Source organism: Oncorhynchus clarkii, chromosome 25, assembly GCF_045791955.1.
Source record: "Oncorhynchus clarkii lewisi isolate Uvic-CL-2024 chromosome 25, UVic_Ocla_1.0, whole genome shotgun sequence".
Classification (NCBI taxonomy): domain Eukaryota; kingdom Metazoa; phylum Chordata; class Actinopteri; order Salmoniformes; family Salmonidae; genus Oncorhynchus; species Oncorhynchus clarkii.
In genome coordinates this window covers 18,916,969-18,942,070 of record NC_092171.1, presented here as the reverse complement: position 1 = coordinate 18,942,070, position 25,102 = coordinate 18,916,969, and the positions used below count along the sequence as shown (strand labels likewise).

The following is a 25,102-nucleotide window of genomic DNA, read 5'->3' as shown; positions in this document are numbered from 1 at the left end:
CATATCTGACCTTTCATAGAATTGAATTCACCATTAATTTTCTGGATAGAGCCCCACAGCAGACATGTCATAATACCCATAAAACCTAGCAACAGGAACCTATGGTTCCATTCATTTTCCCCACAGGGAATTTTAGAAACACTTCAAATAAGGGCTGTGTTTTGTGAAGGTTTACACTGGTGTGTAAAAATCTCTCTCGGACAAGGTGACTTTTATCAATGTATTCACATCAATTTACTCTCAGATTCTAAAATGTTAATTAGTGTCAAAGTAGACATCATGCAAAACTACAAATCCCAGAAGGCTCCTGCACATCATCTCTGGCACCTTTGTTAACAGGCATTGTGTCAATTTATAACTTGCACAAGACAGTTCACAGAATTGTCCTTTTAAATAAATGTACCCAATTTATTAATTTCTACATTTAACTAACTTTAGATAGTTAATCCAGAGATTCTTAACTTTGCCTCGATACAGCACTCATCCAGATCATCATGGCATTTGTATTTCTTTATGATAGCTACATCAGCAGCTAATTAGCGTAAAATTTTTTTGGGGGTAAATACAGACAAATATATTGATAAAATTCACCTTTTCCTAGAGAGATTTACAAGGTTATCAAAACGTCATGCCAGGGTAAACCTACACGAAACACAGCCCTTATTTGAAGTGTTTTAAAAATCCCCTATGGGACAAGTTAATGGTGGAAAAACGATTGCCGCCAAACTTTTTGCCGCCAGGTCCTGAGATCAGAGCATAGAAACTACAATCGGTCTCCTGAATTAGCCTAGTGATGGCCCACATGCGCATTTATGTTCTAACTCTTTTCTCATCTTTCCAAGGCTAAACTAGCTGGCTAGCTGAACTATGCTAGTTTTCGTGCTTATTGTCAAACTTAATAAATACTGCATTCTCAACTTCAAACGCCTTTGTTAGTTAAACAATAATGTAACCAATAAATTTGCTGGAAATAAACTTAAATTAAGTATTGTTTTGTTGAATAGTCATGACTGGTTCGAGGTATCTTTTTTGTAAAAAAAATGTTTACATTTTATTTTATTAACAACAAATCAATACATAAAGCACATGAGGGAACACAAGCATACATAGATTACAAACAATGGACAATCGAGCTAGGGGGTACAATATCACATTACAATTACACAAGGACCTTAAGGGACATATATATACCTACAATTCTAACAGCTTTTTTGTTAGTAGAGCATTTAACCGTCTTAAAATACAGTTCAATTTATTTTTGTAGGGTATGAAAATGTGGTTTTCTGTTTGTAAATTTACATTTGTGTATATGAAATTTGGCCAAAAGAATAATGAAATTAATTACATAAAAATGTTTCAGCTTATTTCTACTGTATGTAAAGAATCCAAACAGTACATCTCTTTGCCTACAATACCCTACTCAACAAATTGGATGCAGTCTATCACAGTGCAATCCGTTTTGTCACCAAAGCCCCATATACTACCCACCATTGCGACCTGTACGCTCTCGTTGGCTGGCCCTCGCTTCATACTCGTCGCCAAACCCACTGGCTCCATGTCATCTACAAGACCCTGCTAGGTAAAGTCCCCCCTTATCTCAGCTCGCTGGTCACCATAGCATCTCCCACCTGTAGCACACGCTCCAGCAGGTATATCTCTCACCCCCAAAACCAATTCTTTCTTTGGCCGCCTCTCCTTCCAGTTCTCTGCTGCCAATGACTGGAACGAACTACAAAAATCTCTGAAACTGGAAACACTTATCTCCCTCACTAGCTTTAAGCACCAACTGTCAGAGCAGCTCACAGATTACTGCACCTGTACATAGCCCACCTATAATTTAGCCCAAACAACTACCTCTTTCCCAACTGTATTTAATTTATTTATTTATTTTGCTCCTTTGCACCCCATTATTTTTATTTCTACTTTGCACATTCTTCCATTGCAAAACTACCATTCCAGTGTTTTACTTGCTATATTGTATTTACTTTGCCACCATGGCCTTTTTTGCCTTTACCTCCCTTCTCACCTCATTTGCTCACATTGTATATAGACTTGTTTATACTGTATTATTGACTGTATGTTTGTTTTACTCCATGTGTAGCTCTGTGTCGTTGTATCTGTCGAACTGCTTTGCTTTATCTTGGCCAGGTCGCAATTGTAAATGAGAACTTGTTCTCAACTTGCCTACCTGGTTAAATAAAGGTGAAATAAATAAAATAAATAAAAAATCTCTCCACAATAGTGTAAAATCTTAATAAATGTGTTCAATTATAAACCTACTGATATCTTGCCAGTTTTCTTATATGCATACAATGCCAAAAAAGATGCAACACTCTTTTTGGGTGGTCATTACAAAAGGAGCAATTTGAGTTGATGTTTTCCTTAAACTTCTTCATATAGTGGTTGGCAGGATAATATTTATGAATAATTTTAAAGGAAACTTCCTTAATTTTGTTAACAAGTAGGCATGTGTGTGGCAACATCCAAACTTTTTTTCCAACAGATATTATCAATAAATCCATTCCAATAAGGCAACATAAATACAACATCCTGCTGAAACAAGGTTCCTATCGCTCTGTTGTTGAATGGACCAAAAGAGAAACAAATCTTTCCTACTGATGAGTCAAAAGGGTCAATAGAAGGTAGGCTCTGAGGGTCACATTCCTGAATAACATAGCAACACCTGAGGGAATGGCATCTAAAACAATTGCAAAATCTTTAGGTGTTACAGGGACCTTGTAAAGTGATAAGAATTTGTTATAACTGAGTAAAAGACCCTCTGCATTTACCAGTTGGCTCACCAATAGGATACTATTTTGGAACCTATATTCTAAAAACAAAGAAGTATTTTTATACAATATATCCCGATTATTCCATATATAATATATGTGTGGAGAACATTTGTGTTTATGAATCAAGGACCATGACAAGAAAACCTGCCGATGAAAAGCAGAAAGTTTCACTGGAACTTTGTCAATATTATAATTGCAAAACAACATGAAATTAAGGCAACAAAAAGTAGAGAAGACATGATGAGGAATAAAATTCCAGATAGAAGTGAGTCTTCTTAGGAATTGTTATATCCAATTGATCTTAAAAGTATTATTTAAGGTAGTAAAGTCCAGAAAATTCAGTCCACCATTCTCATAAGTGTTCATTACAACAGTTGTGATACAATCCTAATGTAATGGGTATGGTTTCTCCAAAGAAAGTTGAAAAGCATCTGGTCTATCTCCTTGCTTATTTTACTGTCAAGATATAAAGATAGAGCACCATATGTTAGTCAAGAGATACCTTTGGCCTTGGTTATTAGGACTCTACCTTATAAAGATATAAGTCCCTTTGTAGCCATTGATTTAGCTTCTTCTGGGGTTTTTTAATAAGAGGGTTAAAATTTAGTACGCCTCTAGACTTCTGATCCTTTGTAATGGTTATGCCTAAATATGTAAGTTATTTTACTGGAATACCATAATATGAAGGTGTCACACAATCTTTGACAGCTATGAGTTCATGTCAAGATATAGACCAGACGCTTTGGAAAAGGATTGTATCACATTGATCGATATGGGAATTTGGTTTGCGTCTTTCAGAAAAAGTGTAGTATCATCAGCCAGCTGGCTTATAATAATGTCCTTACCAGCTATGGAAATACCTTGGACAGGACTATTATTTAAAGAATTTGCAAGAAGTTGGGTGATTAATAAAAACAGGTACGGAGAGATAGGACAACCTTGCCCAATTCGAGGTATTCGAGGTATCTATCGTAAGACAACGGTGGCGAAGGACATCATTGCGTCTTGGCCGTAGGGTTAGCGTCAGGACGTTTCTGACTGGTCGTTGAACTGTGAGCCTCTCCCCGCTTCGTTCGATGGGATATGTAGTGATTTTGCTAACACAGCCATATATGTACACAGTCTTGTACCCTTATTTTTTCCCCAACTGACTATCGTACTTGTTGATTAAATTTGACTTTGTTAATTATGAGTAGTCCAGGAATGACACGAGAAAATAGCAACTTTACAGATTGCAGATCGACTACAATGAATGGCTAAATTACTTCCGGACACTAAACTACTCCTCACCACTCTATTGGCTATAATGATCCCGCGTCCTCCCGCTTGCCTTCCGCCTTTGCAGACATGTATTTCCATCGTTAGAACGGTCGCCTATCTTATATAATAGATCATCTTTGGCTACGTTCATTCTCCTAACCTGCTATGTAAACAAACCATCAGTCCGGACAAAACCATCAGTATCAGGTACTAATCAAATGGTATTGGTCACATACCCATATTTATTTTAGAATACAATAGAACTCTCTCATTGGTAATTTGATTTGTTCACCTGACCTTGTAACTAATTTACCATCATTTTGTTTTGCGATTATAATTGGTCCCTGAACCCATAGGCTATTTCTGAAATATATAAAAGCCTCCTTCATTTTTCTCTGTAAACTTCTAAAAATAGCCGAAACAATAAATAAACCCTAATCAGCTTCCACTGGCCACTAAGAGTTGCTAAATTACCTTTTCACTTAAGTTTGTCTCAACTCCTGCACCTTGGTCGGAGAGGTTGATTTGATTTAGGTAGCCTTTCGCGCTGAAATTCATACAGTATCCAGGCCATCGATCCACAATGGCCCATATTTTGTCAAGTGGCCGATGGCCGCTGTAGGAGTGACTATGCAAATCAAGCGTGTGAAAATACATTTGCGTTGAATTGAGGGCTGTAACTTGATTGGGCGGCATTGTTCGTTCAAACTGGAGGTGGCAAAGGATCCGCTACATTTGTTTCCACCATGTGCGCTTTGATGTAAGATGAGACAGTGATAGTTCTGTTGGATAAGAATTTAAACTTTTGCTGAAATTCCACCAGATAGTGAACGCAGTAGTGGAGATAAGATGATGCAGACCCCTGATGATTTCCAAGAAAAGCACAATGAGCCAATCATTAGTTGTATGTTGGTTGGGGATGGTGCTGTGGGGAAAACCAGCATGATTATAAGTTACATCTCAAATGGATACCCAAACGAATACCGTCAGACGGCCTTTGACGTCTTCACCGGTGAGTTGCATTTTTTTTGCATCCTTTAAATACTGTACCTTAACAATTTTCCTTTGGCAGTAATTTGGGCTGAGTGAAAGAGAGTTTGAGAATGCATGTGGTGAAATGTGCTCTATTCTACAGGATTGGTTAGAGTAGATGGGATTCCAGTACAAATCCAGTTGATGGACACTGCAGGACAGGTAACTAGGCCAATGCATGAGTAGGCCTACCAAATACATTATGGCAACACTAAATGTTGGCTACAGTGAAAATATATTTATAACACGAATTAATCTGCCACTTCCTTATTTTCTGCAGGAGGAGTTTGATAATTTTCGCTCCATGTTTTACAATCAAATAGATGTCTTCATCATTTGCTTCAGTGTTGTCAACCCAGTGTCTTTCCACAACATCACTTCAAAATGGATCCCACAGATCCGCACCTTCAATTCTGCTTCACCCATAATTTTAGTGGGGACCCAGTCTGACCTCCGGCATGATGTTGGCATCCTTATCCATCTGGACCAGCTGAGGGTCAAGCCAGTGGTGAACTCCCAGGCCAGGCGTCTGGCAGAGAAGATCAGAGCCCACGACTATGTGGAGTGTTCCGCACTGACCCAGAAGAACCTAAAAGAAGCATTTGACTCTGCTATCTTTGCTGCCGTCAAGCACAAGGCCTGTGAGAAAGCAAAGAAGCTCAAACTATTTGGTCGTGCAAAGACTTTTTCTAGTGGGGGGTGGAAGAAGTTATTCTGCTTCATGTGATCCAATGGCACTACCTCAATACAGGACACAAAACCCTCTGGTGTTGAATACTAGGGGGTGACAGTGGCAGTTGGCTGGATTACTAAGAGTTAGTTATTCTGGACAAAAGTTGTCATATGTTGTGCTTATTGAAGCTCAAAAGCCAAAAGTTCCCCCAGCAACATGTGATAGCCTTCCACCATTGTATGCACTGTGGAAAGTCTTTCTTATTCACAGGATTCAGACAGCATTGTATTGCAGTTGGTGTCACGGCCTATTTGCGACCTGACTATCACTTTTCTAGCGCATATACTGCATAGTCAAGTATTTTGTTTGTAGGCTTTATAAAATGTGAATATCTTCTAGCCATATATGCTTCTTGTGGAAGCCACGTTTCAAACAATGTTTGCTTTGTCGTTTTATGTCACGTTTACTTGTCTCGTTACACATTTCACTTTAAGTGTTAATTTTTTTGTTTATTTTAAGAAATTAGGAGTTTGTAAATGTGAAAATATAACATCAAGAATGGGTCGTTAACCCAATGTTCCCCGGGAGGCCGCCATTGTTAATAAGAATTTATTCTTAACTGACTTGCCTAGTTAAATAAAGGTTAAATGTAAAAATATAAAGATGATGTAGATCAGCCCTCATTAGAGTAGTTCTAGAAAATTATATTCACTAATGACTTGGACCTTATTTTAATTTACTGTTAACATGTGAGCTCCATTTTATGGTACGGTCACTGAGGGATCACTGAGGGAGGCCAACAGTCTGAGGTAAATCCTCAGAAAACAGAGGGAAAGACAGAGTTGAGAATATTCTCACCACAGGGTTTTGTTACCCAGCTCACAGACAAGGGACTACGGTCACCTGCTGTCACATTGAGGATCCAATTTACAAGACAAAGCCTCTCCATTAAAGCTGTTCCCTTTGCCTTTGTAATACAGAAAATTGGTTTAAGCCTTGGAAAGAGGAAAGTCATAATAGATATATAATCGATTGCTAAGTACTACATCGACGTGCACAGTTGTTGGGTATTAGAAACCTTGTGCCTATTCATTACGGAAACTTTAAGAACCAAACGGAAACATGGAGGGAACTACCTGAATTTGTCCAATAGAAACTTTTACGTTTGGAGTAAACTTCTGTTGCAAAACATTTTGCAACGGAGTCGGCGTAATGATTACAGCACTGGAAAAAAGTCCAAAGTGCTTTGCTTAAGACAGAAGATCTTTTTTATTTGTATGATAAGTGGTAAAATGAATGTGCTATAAAGGAGTCAACAATTGAACTACTGAGTGATTATACTATATAGCCTGCATTCAAGGCCTAATGTGTCTAACTGGATAAAGTTGTGTGTCATGTAAGGGTGGCTGTGTTCCTGGGGATCGGCAGTGTCCGGTGCGAGAGAGGCAGGTTAGTGTTCGGTGTGAGAGGGGCAGGTTGAAGTGGTCAGAGTAGTGCAGAAGGTGTCCTATGCTGAGGCAGTGAAGAAATTTGAGGAGGGGTCAAGGGTGAGGGATCCTGAGAGGATCTAAGTGAGTAGTAGATTTGTGCCAGCACAGAGGGGGATAGCCCAACGAGTGATAGTGTATTTTCTTCATTAGGTTTGATTTCTTAGCATTTTATAGCAATGGATATCAACTGTACCGCAGAAATGGAACATAAATAACATGGGTGTTGTGGAGGTAGCTGCAGAGAAGATTTTGGGTTTATGTGATTTGACTTCAGAAGAGTTACAGGGTGTGTTGAGTAGGGGTGTCTCCTGTCCTCCCAGGCCGTTTGCTTGGGCAGGAGCAGATAGGATCAAAGTAGTGGAATGGAGAAGTGGGTTGTTAATGAGTATAGGTGGCAGCTGCAGATCAGTACCTGGGTGTAAGAGATTTTACTGCAGAAGTTATGTTTTGAGATTTTTATTTTTGTGAAATAGCGTGTGTGTGGTGAAAATTTGTATCCCCCTGCCTTTTTAAAATGTTTATATAACAACTGTAAAGTGATCGAACACACACTACTGCACAGTAGGTGGTGGCATGCACAAACAAAATATGAGAATGCCATTATACCAAAGAAGTAATGCCGCTGCCTGAAGTTGTAATTTCTATGAATTTTGTATTTCCTCAGCCTGCTGTGTTAACGAGACATCTCATATATCCAATCTCTGGAGCCTGTCAAACTAGATACGTGCCTGCTATCCTAGCACACTGCTGAGATCTGGGGTGTATTCATTATGCCTTGTAACTGAAACCATTTACTGCTGAAGAACCAAACGGAAGCAAACAGAGAAAACGGAACGCAACTGGGAGGGACCTACCTGAATTTGTCCAATGCAAACTCTCATTTTCGTTGTATAACATTTTCCGTTTGGAGTAAACTTTCTGTGGCAAAATGTTTTGCAACAGAATCGGTGTAATGAATACACCCTTGATGAACCTCCAATGTTTTCTGTTGGATCAATCAATCTGTCAATTCCTTAACATCGTCAAGGAGACCATTAACATGTATAGTGGAGTGAATCACTGCTTTCTCTTCTAGGTAGTAATTAGCATTCTGATAACAATGGTTTCCTCACTCAAAGGCTTCTCTAGTAGAAAACATAATGTGGTGACTAGAAACTGTATCTGCAAAAGGAAAAACAATTATTTTGGAATATTAGTTATCAGTAAATATATATTTGATTATGGGAGATACTCCTGACAGTTTTGTTTCCCTTAGACTGTGTTGCGCACAAATCCAAATGATTCTGGTGGAATTGACTTGGAATGAAGGAGTGGTAAAATCTAGGACAAGTTAATCATCTTAGAAATGTCTGCACTGAAATTCACATTCCCAGGACAAACATATTAACTTGATTTAAAAACAGCAAATCAGATGATGCCTCCATATGAAAAAGAGAACACACACTTTTCGGGTTTAATCAGAGCCTACTTTATTTTGGAGGGGAACCACAGCTACTAAGGTTAAGAAATATGGCTATGTTTACACAGGCAGGCCTATTCTGATCCATTTTTCCACATTGGTATTTTGACCAATCACAAAATATCTCTTTCAGAGCTGATCTGATTGGTCAAAAGATCAATTTGTAAAGCGTGTGGGTTCGTGCTGCCAGAATTACATTATGGACATGTTCAAACCCACTGATATGATCAATCCATTGGAATTTGTTAAATTGAACCAAGAATTTGAACAATTAGTTATATACTGCTCTCTACAGGTGTGTTGATGTACTGAATCTTACATAAATTACTGAGTTTTTAGTAGTGCAAACCATACACATTTTATAACAAATAGTTTTATGGGTCATTCTGTCCAGTAAAAACAATTGATCATAATTACATAATTCAAGGTCTTGCAATATTAGTGGTAGTTTGAAAAGTAGTTCCCTTTCACAGATTAACAATACATTCAGGTTGTATAATCCAATATCTTAATTAAAAAATCTGCACACTGCTGCTCATGTTCCCAGGTGATTTTATTTATAACATTTCGACCCTTCATCAGGCATCTATATCTCAGGTGGGGTTGGAAGGTCCTATATGTAGGGGAAGTACTCAGTGACATCACTTCCTGAAATGGAGGTAAAAAAAAATATAAGGTTCACAGAATTAAGATTTAATGTGTCAAAATATATGATCATACACAAGGAATGTCAATATTTATAGTGCATTTGGAAAGTATTCAGACCCCTTGACTTTTTCCACATTCTGTTACATTACAGCTTATTCTAAAATGGATTAAATCACTTTATTTTTCAAAAAAAATGTAAACTGAAATATCACATATACATAAGTATTCAGATTCTTTACTCAGTACTTTGAAGCACCTTTGGCCGCGATTACAGCCTCAAGTCTTCTTGGGTATGACGCTACAAGCGTGGCACACCTGTATATTTGGGGAGTTTCTCTCATTTTTCTCTGCAGATCCTCTCCAGCTCTGTCAGGTTGGATGGGGATTGGTGCTGCAAAGCTATTTTCAGTTGTCCAGATATGTTCGTTAGGGTTAATGTCCGAGCTCTGGCTGGGCCACTCAATGACATTGGGACTTGTCCCAAAGCTACTCCTGAGATGTCTTGGCTGTGTGTTTAGTGTTGTTGTCCTGTTGGAAGGTGAACCTTCGCCCCAGTCTGAGGTCCTGAGCGCTCTGGAGCAGGTTTTCTGGACTTTGCTCCATTTTTCTTTCCCTCGATCCTGACTAGTTTCCCAGTCCCTGCCACTGAAAAACATCCCCACAGCATAATGCTGTGGCATTAATCCCCCTAAGCATTAGGGGGACGTTCATTGAGGTAAAATTTGAGGGCCACCATGCTTTCCATGAGTTTGCCTACAACTCCTGCTCCTACGGAAAGTACCTAGATGTGCAAATGTTCTTCAGCTTTTATTTATGTTGAAATGCAAATAATATAAATGACAAATTTGATAGATTTATGACTACCACGCTAACTTGTTTTATTCAAAACAATTTAATTTCCCAGCATGCGCATTATACCCACCCCTGACCCGAAATAATCTGTTCAGCTGATTTTAACATGCAACAACATAGCACTCAGAAATCCGCATGGAGTGGGCTGGTGATGAACAGAACAATGACAAAGCTAGGAATGATTTCAATGCAATAACATATTTTAAAGACTTCTGAAACGTATTGTGCAATTTTTCTTCTTGTAATGAAACAGCAGGGAGCAGGTCTCGAACCCTCAACCTTCTAGCCCGAATTCCATCTCGCTATCGACTGTGCAAAAGCATTTTCAAGCGGCAGAGTCGATATCCGCGTTTATAAACCCAGGGTTGTTACAGTATGTTTTATTTTGTTGACGGAACTCCTAGTGTTTGGCTATGGTTATTATTGACGTGTTTACCTGAACTGGCTAACTAGCTTGGATAACACAGCTAACTTTAGCTATTTCAAACAGGGCGATTCGGATTTGTGTAACGTTTAACAAGTTTCGTCGGACGAAATAATATGTTTTAGTTAGGTTGTGTCACATTGATGGAATAATGTTGTTTTAAACAACATATTGCTTTAAGCATTGTCAGATTGTCTGTTCTTTAAATTGAGTGTTTTGCTCTCGGTGCATTCAGAGCGCACGCTGGATGCTCAGGCGGATGAGTAGGGTTGATCCGAGCGTTTTGACCTCACAACAGCAGTCAAACACCCAAGCTAACTGGCTAACGTTGGCTGGCTAGCTTGCTAGCTACTTCCAGACACAAATGAGAGAACACCTCACTCTAACAATTTTACTCGCCATAGCAGAGCAGGTTAGGCTGTTTTCATGTTATCCAGTGCATTGGTGACTTTATGTGCTGATGGAAACAATTTAATTATGCTTTTTGCCGACATTTACCGATACCGGCCATCGTTATCTGCGCTCTGGCACACTGACGGGAGTGTTCTGAAATTGGAGTAGAGTGAATTTACGAACGCACCATTCATTTTTATGAAGCCATGTGTATTTTTTTTTATGAAGATAGTGTATTTTATTGTCAAGAGCAGGTTGACTTAAAATAGCCAGAACATATTCAACCAGATTGCCTCACTTTAACGTTACTGTGTTTGAAATGTCACATTGATGACATTATTAATTGTGTTGTCTAATAAGCTGTTTAAATTAGTTGAACCTTTTTTAAATTTGTATTTTACCCTTTTTTTATCCCCAATTTCATGGTATCCAATTGTTTAGTATCTACTATCTTGTCTCATCGCTACAACTCCCGTACCGTCTCGGGAGAGACGAAGGTTGAAAGTCATGCGTCCTCCGATACACAACCCAACCAAGCCGCACTGCTTCTTAACACAGCTCGCATCCAACCCGGAAGCCAGCCGCACCAATGTGTCGGAGGGAACACCGTGCACCTGGCAGCCACAGGAGTCGCTGGTGAGACAAGGATATCCCTACCGGCCAACCCCTCCCTAACCCGGACGACGCTAGGCCAATTGTGCGTCGCCCCACGGACCTCCCGGTCGCGACAGAGCCTGGGCGCGAACCCAGAGTCTCTGGTGGCACTGCGCCCTTAACCACCGCGCCACCCGGGAGGCCTGGAGTTGAACCTTTTTAAAGGTAAAAGGAGCACCATACAACCTTAAGTCTGTTCAAAGGATTTTGTAGCCTATATAGCACACAATAAGGTCATGTGTATTTATTTTTCAATTTAACCTTTATTTAACTAGGCAAGTCAGTTAAGAACAAATTCATATTTACAGTGACGGCCTACCTGGGAACAGTGGTTTAACTGCATTGTTCATGGGCAGAACAACAGATTTTTACCTTGTCAGCTCAGGGATTTGATCCAGCAACCTTTTGGTTACTGGCCCAACGCTCTAACCACTAGGCTACCTGCCGCCCCGTTATCAATAAAACAAGTTAATTTAATATTTATTTTCACTCTGCTATTGGGAATATTTGTCACAGGTCTGTCATCAGCTGCCAGAACTGCAAACTAAACTTGTGCCAACAGTGTCTGAAAGGCACCCACAATGGAGGTAACAAGAAGAAGCTCTAACGCTGCCTATCCTCCTCCACCCAAACCTACAGAGGTCTACTCCCTCCCTCTGCCGGAAATCATAGCGGTCAAATCAACCCCTCAATTTAAACCTGCAGAGATCAACTTAAACCCAGTGGTAGATGAGGCAGAAGTCCCGAAGGCAAAACTTCTGGAGAAAGTCTTCAGTTGTCTTCTGATTGACGCAAACGAGGCGATGCAGGTGGGTAGTGAAGGGAGTCAAAAGCCTTTGAGTTTTTGCGTCCTGTCAGTTTTGTATCCAAACAAAATTACATTTTGGGTAATTTTATTTCAATCACTTTTTGACCAGACCCCTTTTTTTTAAAAATTTGAACAACATTTTCCAGAGTGCATTCGGAAAGTATACAGACCTTCACTTTTTCCACATTGTGTTACGTTACAGCCTTAACTATTCATTTAATCTATTTGAGATTTTCTCGTCAATCTACATAGGTTTTACAAATAACTGAAAAACCTTATTTACATAAGTATTCAAACCCTTTGCTATGTGACTCGAAATTGAGCTCCAGTGCAGCCTGTTTTCATTGATCATCCTTGAGATGTTTCTACATCTTGAAGAGAGTCCACCGGTGGTAAATTCAATTGATTGGACATGATTTGGAAAGACACACACTTGTCTATATAAGGTTCCACAGTTGACAGTGCATGTCAGAGCAAAACCCAAGCCATGAGGTCGAACGAATTGTCCGTAGAGCTCAGAGACAGGATTGTGTCGAGACACAGATCTAGTGAAGGGTACCAAAATATTTCTACAGCATTGAAGGTCCCCAAGAACACAGTTGCCTCCATGAATATCTAATCAAATGGCTACCCAGACTATTTGCATTGCTCCCCCCTTTTTACGCCGATGCTACTCTGTTGTTATTATCTATGCATAGTCACTTTAATAACTCTACCTACATGTACATATTACCTTGACTTACCGGTGCCCTCGCACATTGACTCTGTACTGGTATATAATCTTGCTATTGTTATTTTACTGCTGCTCTGTAATGACTTGTTCCTTTGATTTCCTATTCCTATTTTTTAAACTGCATTGTTGGTTAGGGGCTTGTATGTAGGTCTACACCTGTTGTATTTGGCGCATGTGACAAAAATTTGATTCGATTTTGATCATTCTTAAATGGAAGAAGTTTGGAACCACCAAGAGTCTTCCTAGAGCTGGCCGCCCGGCCCAACTGAGCAATCGAGGAAGAAGGGCCTTGGTCAGGCAGGTGACCAAGAACCCGATGGTCACTGTGACAGAGCTCCAGAGTTCCTCTGTGTAGATGGGAGAACCATCCATAAGGATAACCATCTCTGCAGCACTCCACCAATCAAGCCATTATGGTAGAATGACCAGAGAGAAGCCACTCTTCAGTAAAATGACAGACCGCTTGGAGTTTGCCAAAAGGCACCTAAAAGACTCTGACCATGAGAAACAAGTGTCTCTGGTCTGATGAAACCAAGTTTGAAACTCTTTGGCTTGCATGCAAAGCATCACGTCTGGAGGAAACCAGGTACCACTCATCACCTGGCCAATACCATCCCTATGGTGAAGAATAGCGGTGGCAACATCATGCTGTGGGGATGTTTTTCAACGGCAGGGACTGGGAGACTAGTCAGGATCGAGGGAAAGATGAACGGAGCAAAGTAAAGATCCTTGATGAGAACCTGCTCCAGAGCGCTCAGGACCTCCGACTGGGGCGAAGGTTCACCTCCCAACAGGACAATGACCCTAAGCGCATAGCAGAGACAACGCAAGAGTGGATTAGGGACAAGTCTCTGAATGTCCTTGAGTGGCCCAGCCAGAGCCCGGACTTGAACCCGATCAAACATTTCTGGAGAGACCTGAAAATAGCTGTGCAGCAATGCTCCCCATCCAAGTTTGAGAGGATCTGCAGAGAAGGGGAGAAACTCCCCAAATACAGGTGTGTCAAGCTTGTAATGTCATACCCAAGATGACTTGAGGCTGTAATCGCTGGCAAAGGTGCTTCTGAGTAAAGGGTCTGAATACTTACGTAAATGTAATATTATGACATTTTTAAAAACCTGTTTTTGCTTTGTCATTATGGGGATCTAATGTAAAATTGAGGTTTTTAAATCCATTTTAGAGTAAGGCTGTAACGTTACAAAATGTGGACAAAGTGATGGGGGTCTGAATACTTTCCAAATTCTCTGTTGACCCATTTAGCATACCCACCATACCATGAGACGTCCATGTTTTCATCACTGGAAAAGGGAAACTGTTACATTTTCTATAATTGAAATCTTACACTCAGGATGGTAAAAAAACATTAGGGATACCTTTTTAAATGTAGACTTATGTCAACCACCCTGCATTCAAGACTATGCTGTTTCAACTGGAGACACATCTGAGGGCGGGCACAACACAGACTTCAAATGATGTAAATTAGGGTCTAAACTACAACATACGAAAACCTTTATTATTTGATAAATACATGTTGGAAGAATTTATAGTATAGGTTGACAACCCTGATTTGTAAGTTTTTAAATGATATCAAACCCAACCGTTAATATTTTTCATTGATTAAGAAATGGATTTCTTATGCTATGGTTGGGTTTGCAAAATGGGTCAACTTTAAGCACCTCCTCCTGAATGTTTTGGTATTCAGGTCAAAAACGTCACTTTCTGACCACTTATACCATGGGGCAACTACAGTATGTATGGAAAGTTTCATTCAAATCAAAAAGGGGTGCAGCCAAAAAGTGATTGAATTAAAATCTAAGGACCCTTTTGTGAAATGAAATCACCTCATCTGCCAACACTACTCCCTGTTTTTAGATAAAGGACGAAGGTGCGTTTGTGAAGATATTTAACTGCAAGCCCAACAAGCTGATCAAGGTGGTGTCCACCTTCGGCAACACAGGAGAAGGCAAATCCTACACTCTGAACCACACGTTCTTCATGGACAGGGAGGTGTTCAAGACCTCCCCCCACGCAGGAGTCCTGCACGGTGGGGGTGTGGGTGGCATTTGACCCCATCCACAAGGTGGTGGTCATCGATACAGAAGGCCAACTGGGTAACAGCTCCAACCAGGGCCACAGAACACGGCTCTTGATCAAGGTGCTAGCTATCTCCAACAGTATCTACCGGACCCACGCCGACCGCATCCATGACAACCTCTTCAAGTTCCTGGGCGACGGGTCAGAAGCGTACCTGAAACATTTCACCAAGGAGCTGAATGCCACTACTGCCCGCTGTGGCCTGGACGTGCCTCTGTCCACCCTAGGGCAGGCCATCATCATCTTCCATGAGACTGTCCACACCAAGCTGCTGGGCTCAGGTCAGCGCTAAGAAATACTGTAATCAACACTGACCATAGTGTACACAAATCGAACATTGGTGTGGTTACTTTCTGCTCTCACCAGTCTCATTTTTATTTCACCTTCCTTGACAGTGTAAACATTAGGGATACAGTAGATTCATCCACTCATTGTCATGAGTGTTGCTACAGAAGTTCATATTACATGTAATTTGATAATTACGGGTACAGAATCTCTACTCACCCCGCTGACCTTTTGACACGCTAAGACTAGTAATTGTCATTCTAACAGAGCTGTTTTGAAACGGTGTGAACAGTTAGTTGGCCAGTCAAGCAGTTTGAGTAATCTAGTATCATTTTCCTTTCAAAGTATGTGGCTGTTAAACTGTACAAATTGATTTTCTATCCATTTAATGTTTCCCTTTAGAGTAGAATTTGACTTATTTTTCTTAGAAATCATTTTTGGTGAGGCATCTTCCATCTCAGTTTTGATTGAGCTAGAAAAGGTTGAAGACCCCTGATCAAAGTGATCTGAAGTGAAATGTCCTTTTATGAGGGGTTATATATCAACTCAAAGTTAAGTCTGTCTTCTCATCCTATTCCATTTTATCACCTTTTCGTTCTCTCATTCTGACAGGAAACTCATCAGAGTCTGTGGATTGGCTGCTGCTTGAGCGCTTCAGGAAGCTGAGCCGTTTCCCAGAGGTTTTCAGATCCATACTGTACCTCGGCACGTGTACCTGTAGCCCCCCAAAGGACTTTGGTGGCCTGCAGCACACCCTGGAGCAGCTGCTGGACAACAACTCCACCCGCTTCCCAGTCGTCATCTTCAAAGCCCTGCAGGTAGTAGAGATTATAGCTCAGTCATCTGGCTGTAAACTGGTTTCAAACAAGCTCACATTTACATAAGGCAAACACTGAAACCATGACAGTCAAATAAGGGTGTCAAGCTGTGTTCAAGAATGGAATATTTTAGCATTTCTGTCTACTGGAACATTTGATCTTCATTTAAATGGGTCTTAAAATCAAGCACATAGAAAGTTACAAATGTTGCTATTCAATAGGTGACCGTTAGTTTTACGGTCACCAATCTAATCAGACTAGAACAATGTAATTTCTGATCTGTTGTTCTTCTCTGTCTATGGCCTAAGTGAGCGCTTCAATGGGGAGATTTCTGATGAGCTCATAGCCCACAACTGCTTCTTCCCTGATGAGTACTTCACCTGCTCCGGCCTCTGCCTCGTTTGTAAGTCCTCTGTTTCCTTCTCTTCAATTATTTAATTCTCTCCATCTCATGCCACTGACTATACAATGTACAAGTGATGTCATACTTCGTCATACTTCCGGGTCCTTCTACACATTGTGCCTACTCTCTTTTCAGGCCTGGTGAAGGGTGCTGCACATCCTGCCTACTGGGTGCCTGACCACATATCCTCTCCTGCCACATCTGCCATTGTGACTTCACTGCCAAGCTGTCTAAGCACCACTGTCACGCCTGCGAGCAAGACGTGTGTGACGAATGCTCCCCAGAGCGTCGACCGGTCCCCTTGCAAGGGTGCGACCACCGTGTCCATGTTTGTGCAAACTGCAACCAGAAACCTGGCGACCTTTTAATGGGACTGGCCCTCCTTCCTCAGAACACTGGACTGAACCACTCTCTCAAACCTCCACCTGCCCACTCATATACCTCCATTATTGAAATGGATCGTTCCCATGTCTGTGGCAAGGATGTTGTTAGTAAATCTAGTTTTAGGGTTTCTGATGCCTTGTAAAAAATGTATGTATAATAGTAATGTAATTTGACTATCGAATTACCTTTTCCGCATTCACCTAAATCAGTGCTTTTTTGTTGGATAATGGTTGTGAAATATTTTTCTATCATGGAATAAAATTACATTTGTATCATGTAAACCGTTTGTTGAGAAACGTTTTTTTTATTTTTTATTTATCATTTCTTGACACAAGGCATTGTTTCACTGATGTAATGTTGAGGGGATAATGTCACCACTGCAGGTTCGTTGCATGCTCTACTACACTATTTTAACATTGCTCTAAGACTGTGGCGGCTGTACAAAGCTGCTGCATATCATATGGCCCAAAAAATTAAACTGAGACCGAAGTTAGGTTTGAACATTCCACTCCTTGTACGTCATGTCATGCGCCAAATTGGCAAGTGACACGGCGTACAAGGAGTGGAATGCAATAGCTGAACAGGGACCCCTGGAAAAAAAATCTGCTTAACCTGGATGGTATTTTTGTAATGTATCTGACCATTTCTGTTACTTGATGTGCATTATGCACCTAGAATTGAATTGAGTGGCAGTAACTTCCATTTGTTTGAATCTTGTTGAGCTGCTGTTTGTTGAACATGCAGATTCTCCTCTAACCCAGTTTAACATAACAAACACAAGACTATAGATCGCCATAAGCATAGGCTGATGGGACAATGAACTCCGCTTTTCAGTTTCAACACATTTAATGATTTCTTTTGAGCCAATTGCTTCTGTGGCATTATTTGTCATCCACACTAAAGACTGCATTGTCAAATAGATTGCATGCTTGTTATTTCATAGTTTGTGCTTTTTAGTCATTGAGATGTTATACGTCGTGTTAAGGGAGTTTTATGGGCTTTTCTGAATAACTTATTGGTCATTTTGAGTATACTTGCTTTTTTTTTTACTGTAATCTGTTCTTTGCATATGACACTTGGATACGTACAGTCAGCTGGCATTTATACCTGAACCATTTCACATCTTTGATGGTTATATGATTATGTGGCTGAAATGTAGTTAAAGCTTTAATTAATCAAATAACTTCTTTATATCCACATCTATTGAAGTGTGTTTTGAAAGAGTAATTTGAAAAGTTCAACCGGAGGAACAGTTTTACCTGGATGCATGACACTGGACATTTTATTGCCTTTACATTGGAGTTTGTAATAAAAAAATAAGTGAAGACAAATATTATTTGTCCTGTAAGCCTTTTAGATATAATTGTCATTTTGGAGTGTTTTGTTTTAATTTTTTACTTTTGTCTAACTTTAGTCAGGTTCAATTTCTAATGAGATGTTCCCTTCAACCCTGCAATGTTTATATGTTGCATTGGGGGAAAGAAAGCACAATAATATCTTTGTGAAGTCTATAATTTACTCAGTTTCGAGCTCAATTGGTATCAAGAGACCAAAACATGTTCCAGGAAAACCTTCCCCCTACACCACAACCACCAGCCTGTACTGTTGACACCAGGCAGGCTGGGTCCATGGACTCATGCTGCTTACGCCTAATCCTGACTCAGGTATCGGGATCAGGCGATGTTTTTCCACTCAATTGTCCAGTGTTAGTGAACGCGTGCCTGCTGGTGCCGCTTCTTCTTGTTTTTAGCTCATATGAGTAAAACCCGGTGTGGTCGTCTGCTGCAATCTGCCATCATCCGTGACAAGGATGGTCTATTGCAAAAGACGGAGATGTTCTGCACACCACTGTTTTTCTGCTCTGTTATTTGCCTGTTTGTGGCCCACCTGTTAGCTTGCAAGATTCTTGCCATTCTCCTTCGACCTCTCATCAACAAGTTTTTTTCACCCACCGGACTGCCGTTGACTGGATGTTTTTTGTTTGTTCCACCATTCTTGGTAAACCCTAGACACTTGTGCATGAATAGCCCAGGAGGTCGGCCGTTTCTGAGATACTGGAACCAGCGCGCCTGGCACCAATGATCATACCGCGCTCAAAGTCGCTTAGGTCACTCGTTTTGATCATTCTCACATCCAATCAAACAGTAACTGGATGCCTGTCTGCCTGCTTTATATAGCAAGCCACATGACTCACTGTCTGTAGGAGCGAACCATTTTCTTGAAGGGGGTGGTGTACCTAATAAACTGGTGTACATTGTCAGCATTACATTTTCTATAATATAATACAGGGAGAACCCTATAGGCCACATGTCCGTGTATGTTTTGTTATTTAGATTTCTAAGGCAAAATAGAGTGGAAAAACAGATTTATCTTTGAATATGAAAAACAAAAATCTGAAATCGACTTGTTTTTCTCATTTATTGTGTCAAAATTGGACATGGAATAACGGAAAACAAGTAACTAAATGTATACAACTTTTAGATTTTCTTTTTTTGTTTTGTTCATACGTGGAGTACAGTCCCCCTCATAGAATATTCACAGGGCTTAAGGGGGGTTACAGCCTAAGTAGGCAGCATAAAGAAAGGAATGGACTATGAAAGTGACAGGAAGATAAAAATACTAATGTTAGCTAACCCTTTTTTTAAAAATGTTAGATCATTTGTTGGGCTGGAATTTCTCCTGTTGTCATTTCAATAAGTGTTTGAAAAAGATTATAAGAATACAAAGTAAAAATTGTGATACAAATGTCTGACTGCCTCTTTATAATGCTAAGTGTTTGTGTTTAATACACTTGGCATCTGTAATTTCAAGGTTCTACTGTACATTCAAGTCTCAAATGGACTCCAGGGGTTAACTCCTGTTTGCTACTGCTGTCCAGAGGACTTTAAGAGCTACTACATGCAACTGAATTAACTAGGCCTTTTTCTGAAATTTTAATATGAATGGCAAAAATCTTTGTTTATATCCATGAAAGGACACATTTTTGGTGGTTGTCAATACTGATTACTTTTAGGATTGCGTAGGAAAGGGCATGAAAAGAAATACATTTTTGGAATCATTTTGTGCTTTTTGGACCAAGAAACAGGTGCGAGGAGTCTGAATCAGAATGATATTCCCTATAATAAAATGTAATCAATAGACACAATTAAACATTAAGACAATTGTGTCATTTCCACAATTACAAGTAACTTTTCATATAATGGGAAGTTGATCAGGTGTCTGGTCCTTAGTAGCTGCATCTGCTGACTACATAGAGGGACTAGATCAGTGATCCTAGATCAGCAATGCTACCCTGAGACACTCTGATCTTCCTTGAATTGTATGTGTGTAAGTAAGTGGGGTGGGGAGAGGAATGTACTGTAGGTGTGTGTGGTGGCCTGGCTGGTCATTTGTTAGTGGGCAGTAGGCTCAGGCCTTTGCCTGTATTTAACATATGTCTGTGGCAGTAATTCTGATTTTTTTTGTTGTTGTTTTATAGCAGAGAGAACAAATGGGAATATTTGTTCAATCGAAAGGGAATATTCACAAGGTACAGACCACACCATCAACTGTATATGTTTAAGATATTTAATGGAGTGAGTAACAGACAGGAGTTGGGGGCTCAACATTACCCAGTTTGTATGACAGTTGAACTTTGTATGTCACGTGTCTGGATCACAACCAGTCATAACTAGTGTCTATCAAAGCAACATTTGCATTGCAAAATCAGGAAATGTCCTCAATTTGGACATTTGCTCAGTACTTGAAGGATAGTGGCCAGTAAAGAATAGAATTGTAAAGATAAAGTAATATCATTAAATCTCAGTTTGTCTTAGCTTGTAACTCATAAAATATTTGATTTTGGATCACAGGTAAAATGCAGCAATTACATTCACTTGTATTACTTATCTAGTGAAGGAAGGGAGGTAGCGGAAGGTTATTCTGACAAACCCATCTATACCCATTTATCCACTCTCCACCCACACCCACATCCCTCCATACATGTTCCATCTATCAAACTTTCAGTAAAAAAAAACACTTGAAGCAAATTTAAACATTGAATTAAACTGATTTAATCAAATGGCAGTTGAAACAAGAGTGAGCAACGTTTAGTATGAGGGGAATAAAATAGTTGATTTGGCAGCCTGGCAGCATGGGATTGGTGCTAGGGTTGGACGGTATCTAGATTTTCATACCCTCATACTGTGCCTGTGCTATCCCGGTGTTGTGTTTTTGCTATGCTGGATTAAGTGATATGACATGCTATTTTATAAAATCATTTCTCTGTAATTAATATTACCTGATTAAACTAATCATGTAAATGTAATTAACTAGAAAGTCGGGGCACCACCGGAGGAATGTTTATAGAGCTGTTATCTTCCGAATAAACTCTTAAAGACCTGGTAATCTTTTATATCAATAATAGTCAATTATTAATCGTCACCTTATTCAGTCTCATCTGAATGTCGTAGAATTATTGGTTATCTTCACGAACCCTGGCTAACAAGTTGAATCAGCAATACAACATTTGGTTTAATTCTTTATTTACTAAATACCTAAATAATCACACAGAATTACATATACACAGGATGGATCATATATTGATGACTAATTATGTCATAAAAGGAAACGTCCCTAGCGGCCGGAACCAATATGACGGCTGGTTACACAAAGAAAGGGGTTTGGGTTTAAATGAAAGCACAGGAAGACTAAGGAACGAAAGGATTGGGTCTCTATCGGACCTTATGAAGCTATGCTATCGTAAATACAGAATCTTATGCATTCTAAATAACCGCCCATTTGGAAAAGGAAAATGCAAGAAATATTTACTCTGAGTTGCACTCCCATAGATTGATCGTAGATGGAAGGCTGGGTTGCCCAGCCTGAAGAATATGTCTGGTGGTAGAATGGATATGTTGTAGTACCGTCGTCGTGTGGTAGAACGGATACATTGTAGTACCCTGTCTTTCTGAAGAGGTTGTCTGTCCTTTCCTAGCCACGCACGTTTACAGCTGCTGCTGCTGCTGCTGCTAACTCGACATCTAGGATGTATCACTTCTTTAGTGAATAAGAGTTCAAAGTTCATACCAAGTTGCCATACTATAAGCTCATGCTATATTCTGGCTGGTATAGTCGAAATGCATCCTTCCAGCATGTCGATCGTCACTTCCACGTTGAAATCGCCCTTTTTTAATGTATGGACAGCAGTCCTCACGTCACCGGGAACACATTGCTAATTTTGTTAGGTTGTTGTCATTCAACCTTTCGCAACCAGAGCTCACGCTGAGGTTGGCTTAGTTCTGTAGTTGATTTTAGACCTTTTAACGTACGCACATCAGTCCTCACGTCGTTAAGGAACATAAATTGACTTTCGTCAAGGGGCTTTTGTAGTGGTGGAGAGAAGAGCGTGTTTCATAGTTCACAACCAATGTCTGTTCACTTGGGCGGGGCCTTTGAGTGAGCAGAGTTTACTTTTATGAAAACAATTTTCTCATTTAGAAGCTAAAATTACATTTAATCTTTTCACAAATAGCTTCATATTTAAACATTTAAATTGCACAACAATTCCATGTGAATCTGATAACTAGAATGTGTAGACCTTCCAAGATACAGTTAATGTCATCCTATCATCAGTAATAATGTCTCAGACGACAACTGATCTGACATCATATTCTTTAAGTACGAACGGATATTTTCAACTGATTGGATTACCGAAATATGGTTCCGTTCCCCACCCTTTTGATGTTACCAGACTCTCCCTATGTTAACAAAGGGTTTTCAAAGAGTCAAATCTGTAGAGTAGAGAGAGGAAAGGGGAAAAGGTATTTATAGGGGTCATAAACCTCACCAACAGGGCAACGTCATGACACCGGGATATACGGTATTACTGGTAGTGCACTTAGCTAACATTAGAAAGTTAGCAAAACCCAGCAGGAGAGTCTCAGGGTCATCTATAGGCAATAGCATACAACATGAGATAAATGGAGAGACACACCTTGAGAGCAGCATGCCAAACAGGAAGTGTAAAGAAGGAGCTTTCCTTGAAGGATGGGGAAGGAGAGTCTCAGCTGAAATCCAAGAATTCTGATATGTTCTGTCCAGTTGTCCTTCAAACAGGCCTGCAGGTGCCAGCAACCAGCTTACATAGCATATGTGAATGAACTGTGAGGATTGTCAAGACAGAGAGAGAGAGAGAGAGAGAGAGAATTAACAGTTCATTTGTGATTGTTTATTCCACTTGCTTTGTCAATATTAACATGTTTTCCATGCTAATAAAGCCCTTTTTAATTGAATTGAGAGAGAGATAATCACTGTTGAGCATTCAATTTAAAATAGTGTTAAACTGTTCTAGAGTCATATTGTCTCAGCACAGTAGAGTACAGCAGGGTTAGAGAAATATGCAAATTTACAGTCATGGGGACAGGATTCTTGCTTCTCAACCCGGGTGTGGTAGGAGGCGGTAGTGCATGACCTTGAGAGCATCATGTCCACTTGATAGAGCTGAGTGAATGGTCCTGTGTGTGTGTGTGTAATTGGTTTAATTATTTATTTACTAGCAAACTAAATGATAACACAGGATAAACATACACCCTCAATACATTAGGAAAAGGTCCCTAGCGGACTAACACAACATATGGTGGCTTGTTACAAAGAAGATGAAGAGGGAGAAAGAGAGAAAGAGACACTTATCATTGATACATTTTAGGAACTATTCTCACAGTAATCATATACTTTTTACACAAACCGCTGCCCATTTGGAGTAAGAAATCATGAATGTGGGCTCCCGAGTGGCGCAGTGGTCTAAGGTGCTGTATTTCAGTGCAAGATGTCCAGGCTGCATCACATCCGGCTGCGATTGGGAAACTCATAGGTCGGTGCACAATTGGCCCAGCGTCGTCCGGGTTTGGCCAGAGTAGGCCGTCATTCTAAATAAGAATTTGTCCTTAACTGACTTGCCTAGTTATTTTTTTTTTACATCTATTTACGTTTAAATGCCTTCGTTCGCTGTGGATTTCTGTCGGAACCAGCCCTCAGGAAGGGTGTTGGGCCTTTCAGCGGCACGCTTGTAAGGCTCTGATTGTCCAAAAGGGGTCGTCTTCTACTGTTGTTTACTCTGGAAGATACTCCTTGGAAGGTAGGCTAGTCAGCCGTATCAACGGTTCCCATTGGTGATGAGAGTAGTAGAATACATTGATTTGAGAAGAGTAGTAGAATAAGATGGTTTGAAGAGTAGTAGAATGGTCCCACGCTTTTCTAGATATTTTACTTAGCTAATCAGCCATACCGGTTATTGTCCGGGAGGTGAGCTTCTCGCTTCTACCTCGCGTTGATATTCAGAGTTCAATCCACTTTGGATGTGTGCTGCAGCTACACTGGTCTCAATGTTAATTTCTTTACCGATCCTTTTATGCACTCTGGTCGAAAGGGACAGTTCCGTCAGGCTGACACGCTCTCTGACCTCACTCTGGGCGTGGCTACTTACTGTGCAAAGTTTATTGGAGGCAAATGATCCCTTATGGCTCCTAAAATCACATTCCTGTCTAAACAAAAATACTTTAATTATTTTTCATATTTCATTCACAACGTAAAGGATGGAGACTTCATACTGGTGTTTAGAGCGAACCGAATGGTTGCTGGATCGAATCCCCTAGCTGACAAGGTAAAAATCTATCGTTCTGCCCCTGGGCAAAGGCAGTTAACCCACTGTTCCCTGGGCGCCGAAGACATGGATGTCGATTATAGCAGCCCCCTGCACCTCTCTGATTCAGAGGGGTTGGGTTAAATGTGGAAGACACATTTAAGTTCAATGCATTCAGTTGTACAGCTGACTAGGTATCCCCCTTTCCCTTACATGTAGTGTATATACTTTCCAAGTTACAGTATTTCCTTTATAACACTTTTAATGACATCACAAAATAAC

General features: G+C 40.2%; 1 protein-coding gene and 1 pseudogene across 1 annotated transcript; both read left to right on the top strand.

The window, feature by feature from the left end:
- The first annotated feature begins 4,901 nt into the window (after positions 1–4,901).
- On the top strand, positions 4,902–5,811 carry LOC139383578 (rho-related GTP-binding protein RhoV-like). The gene is made up of 3 exons (XM_071128154.1): positions 4,902–5,064; positions 5,188–5,246; positions 5,365–5,811. Exons 1-3 carry the CDS (start codon positions 4,902–4,904, stop codon positions 5,809–5,811), a joined length of 669 nt encoding a protein of 222 aa, XP_070984255.1.
- Positions 5,812–9,359: 3,548 nt separating this feature from the next.
- LOC139383576 (zinc finger FYVE domain-containing protein 1-like) lies at positions 9,360–17,186 on the top strand (annotated as a pseudogene).
- Positions 17,187–25,102: the final 7,916 nt, after the last annotated feature.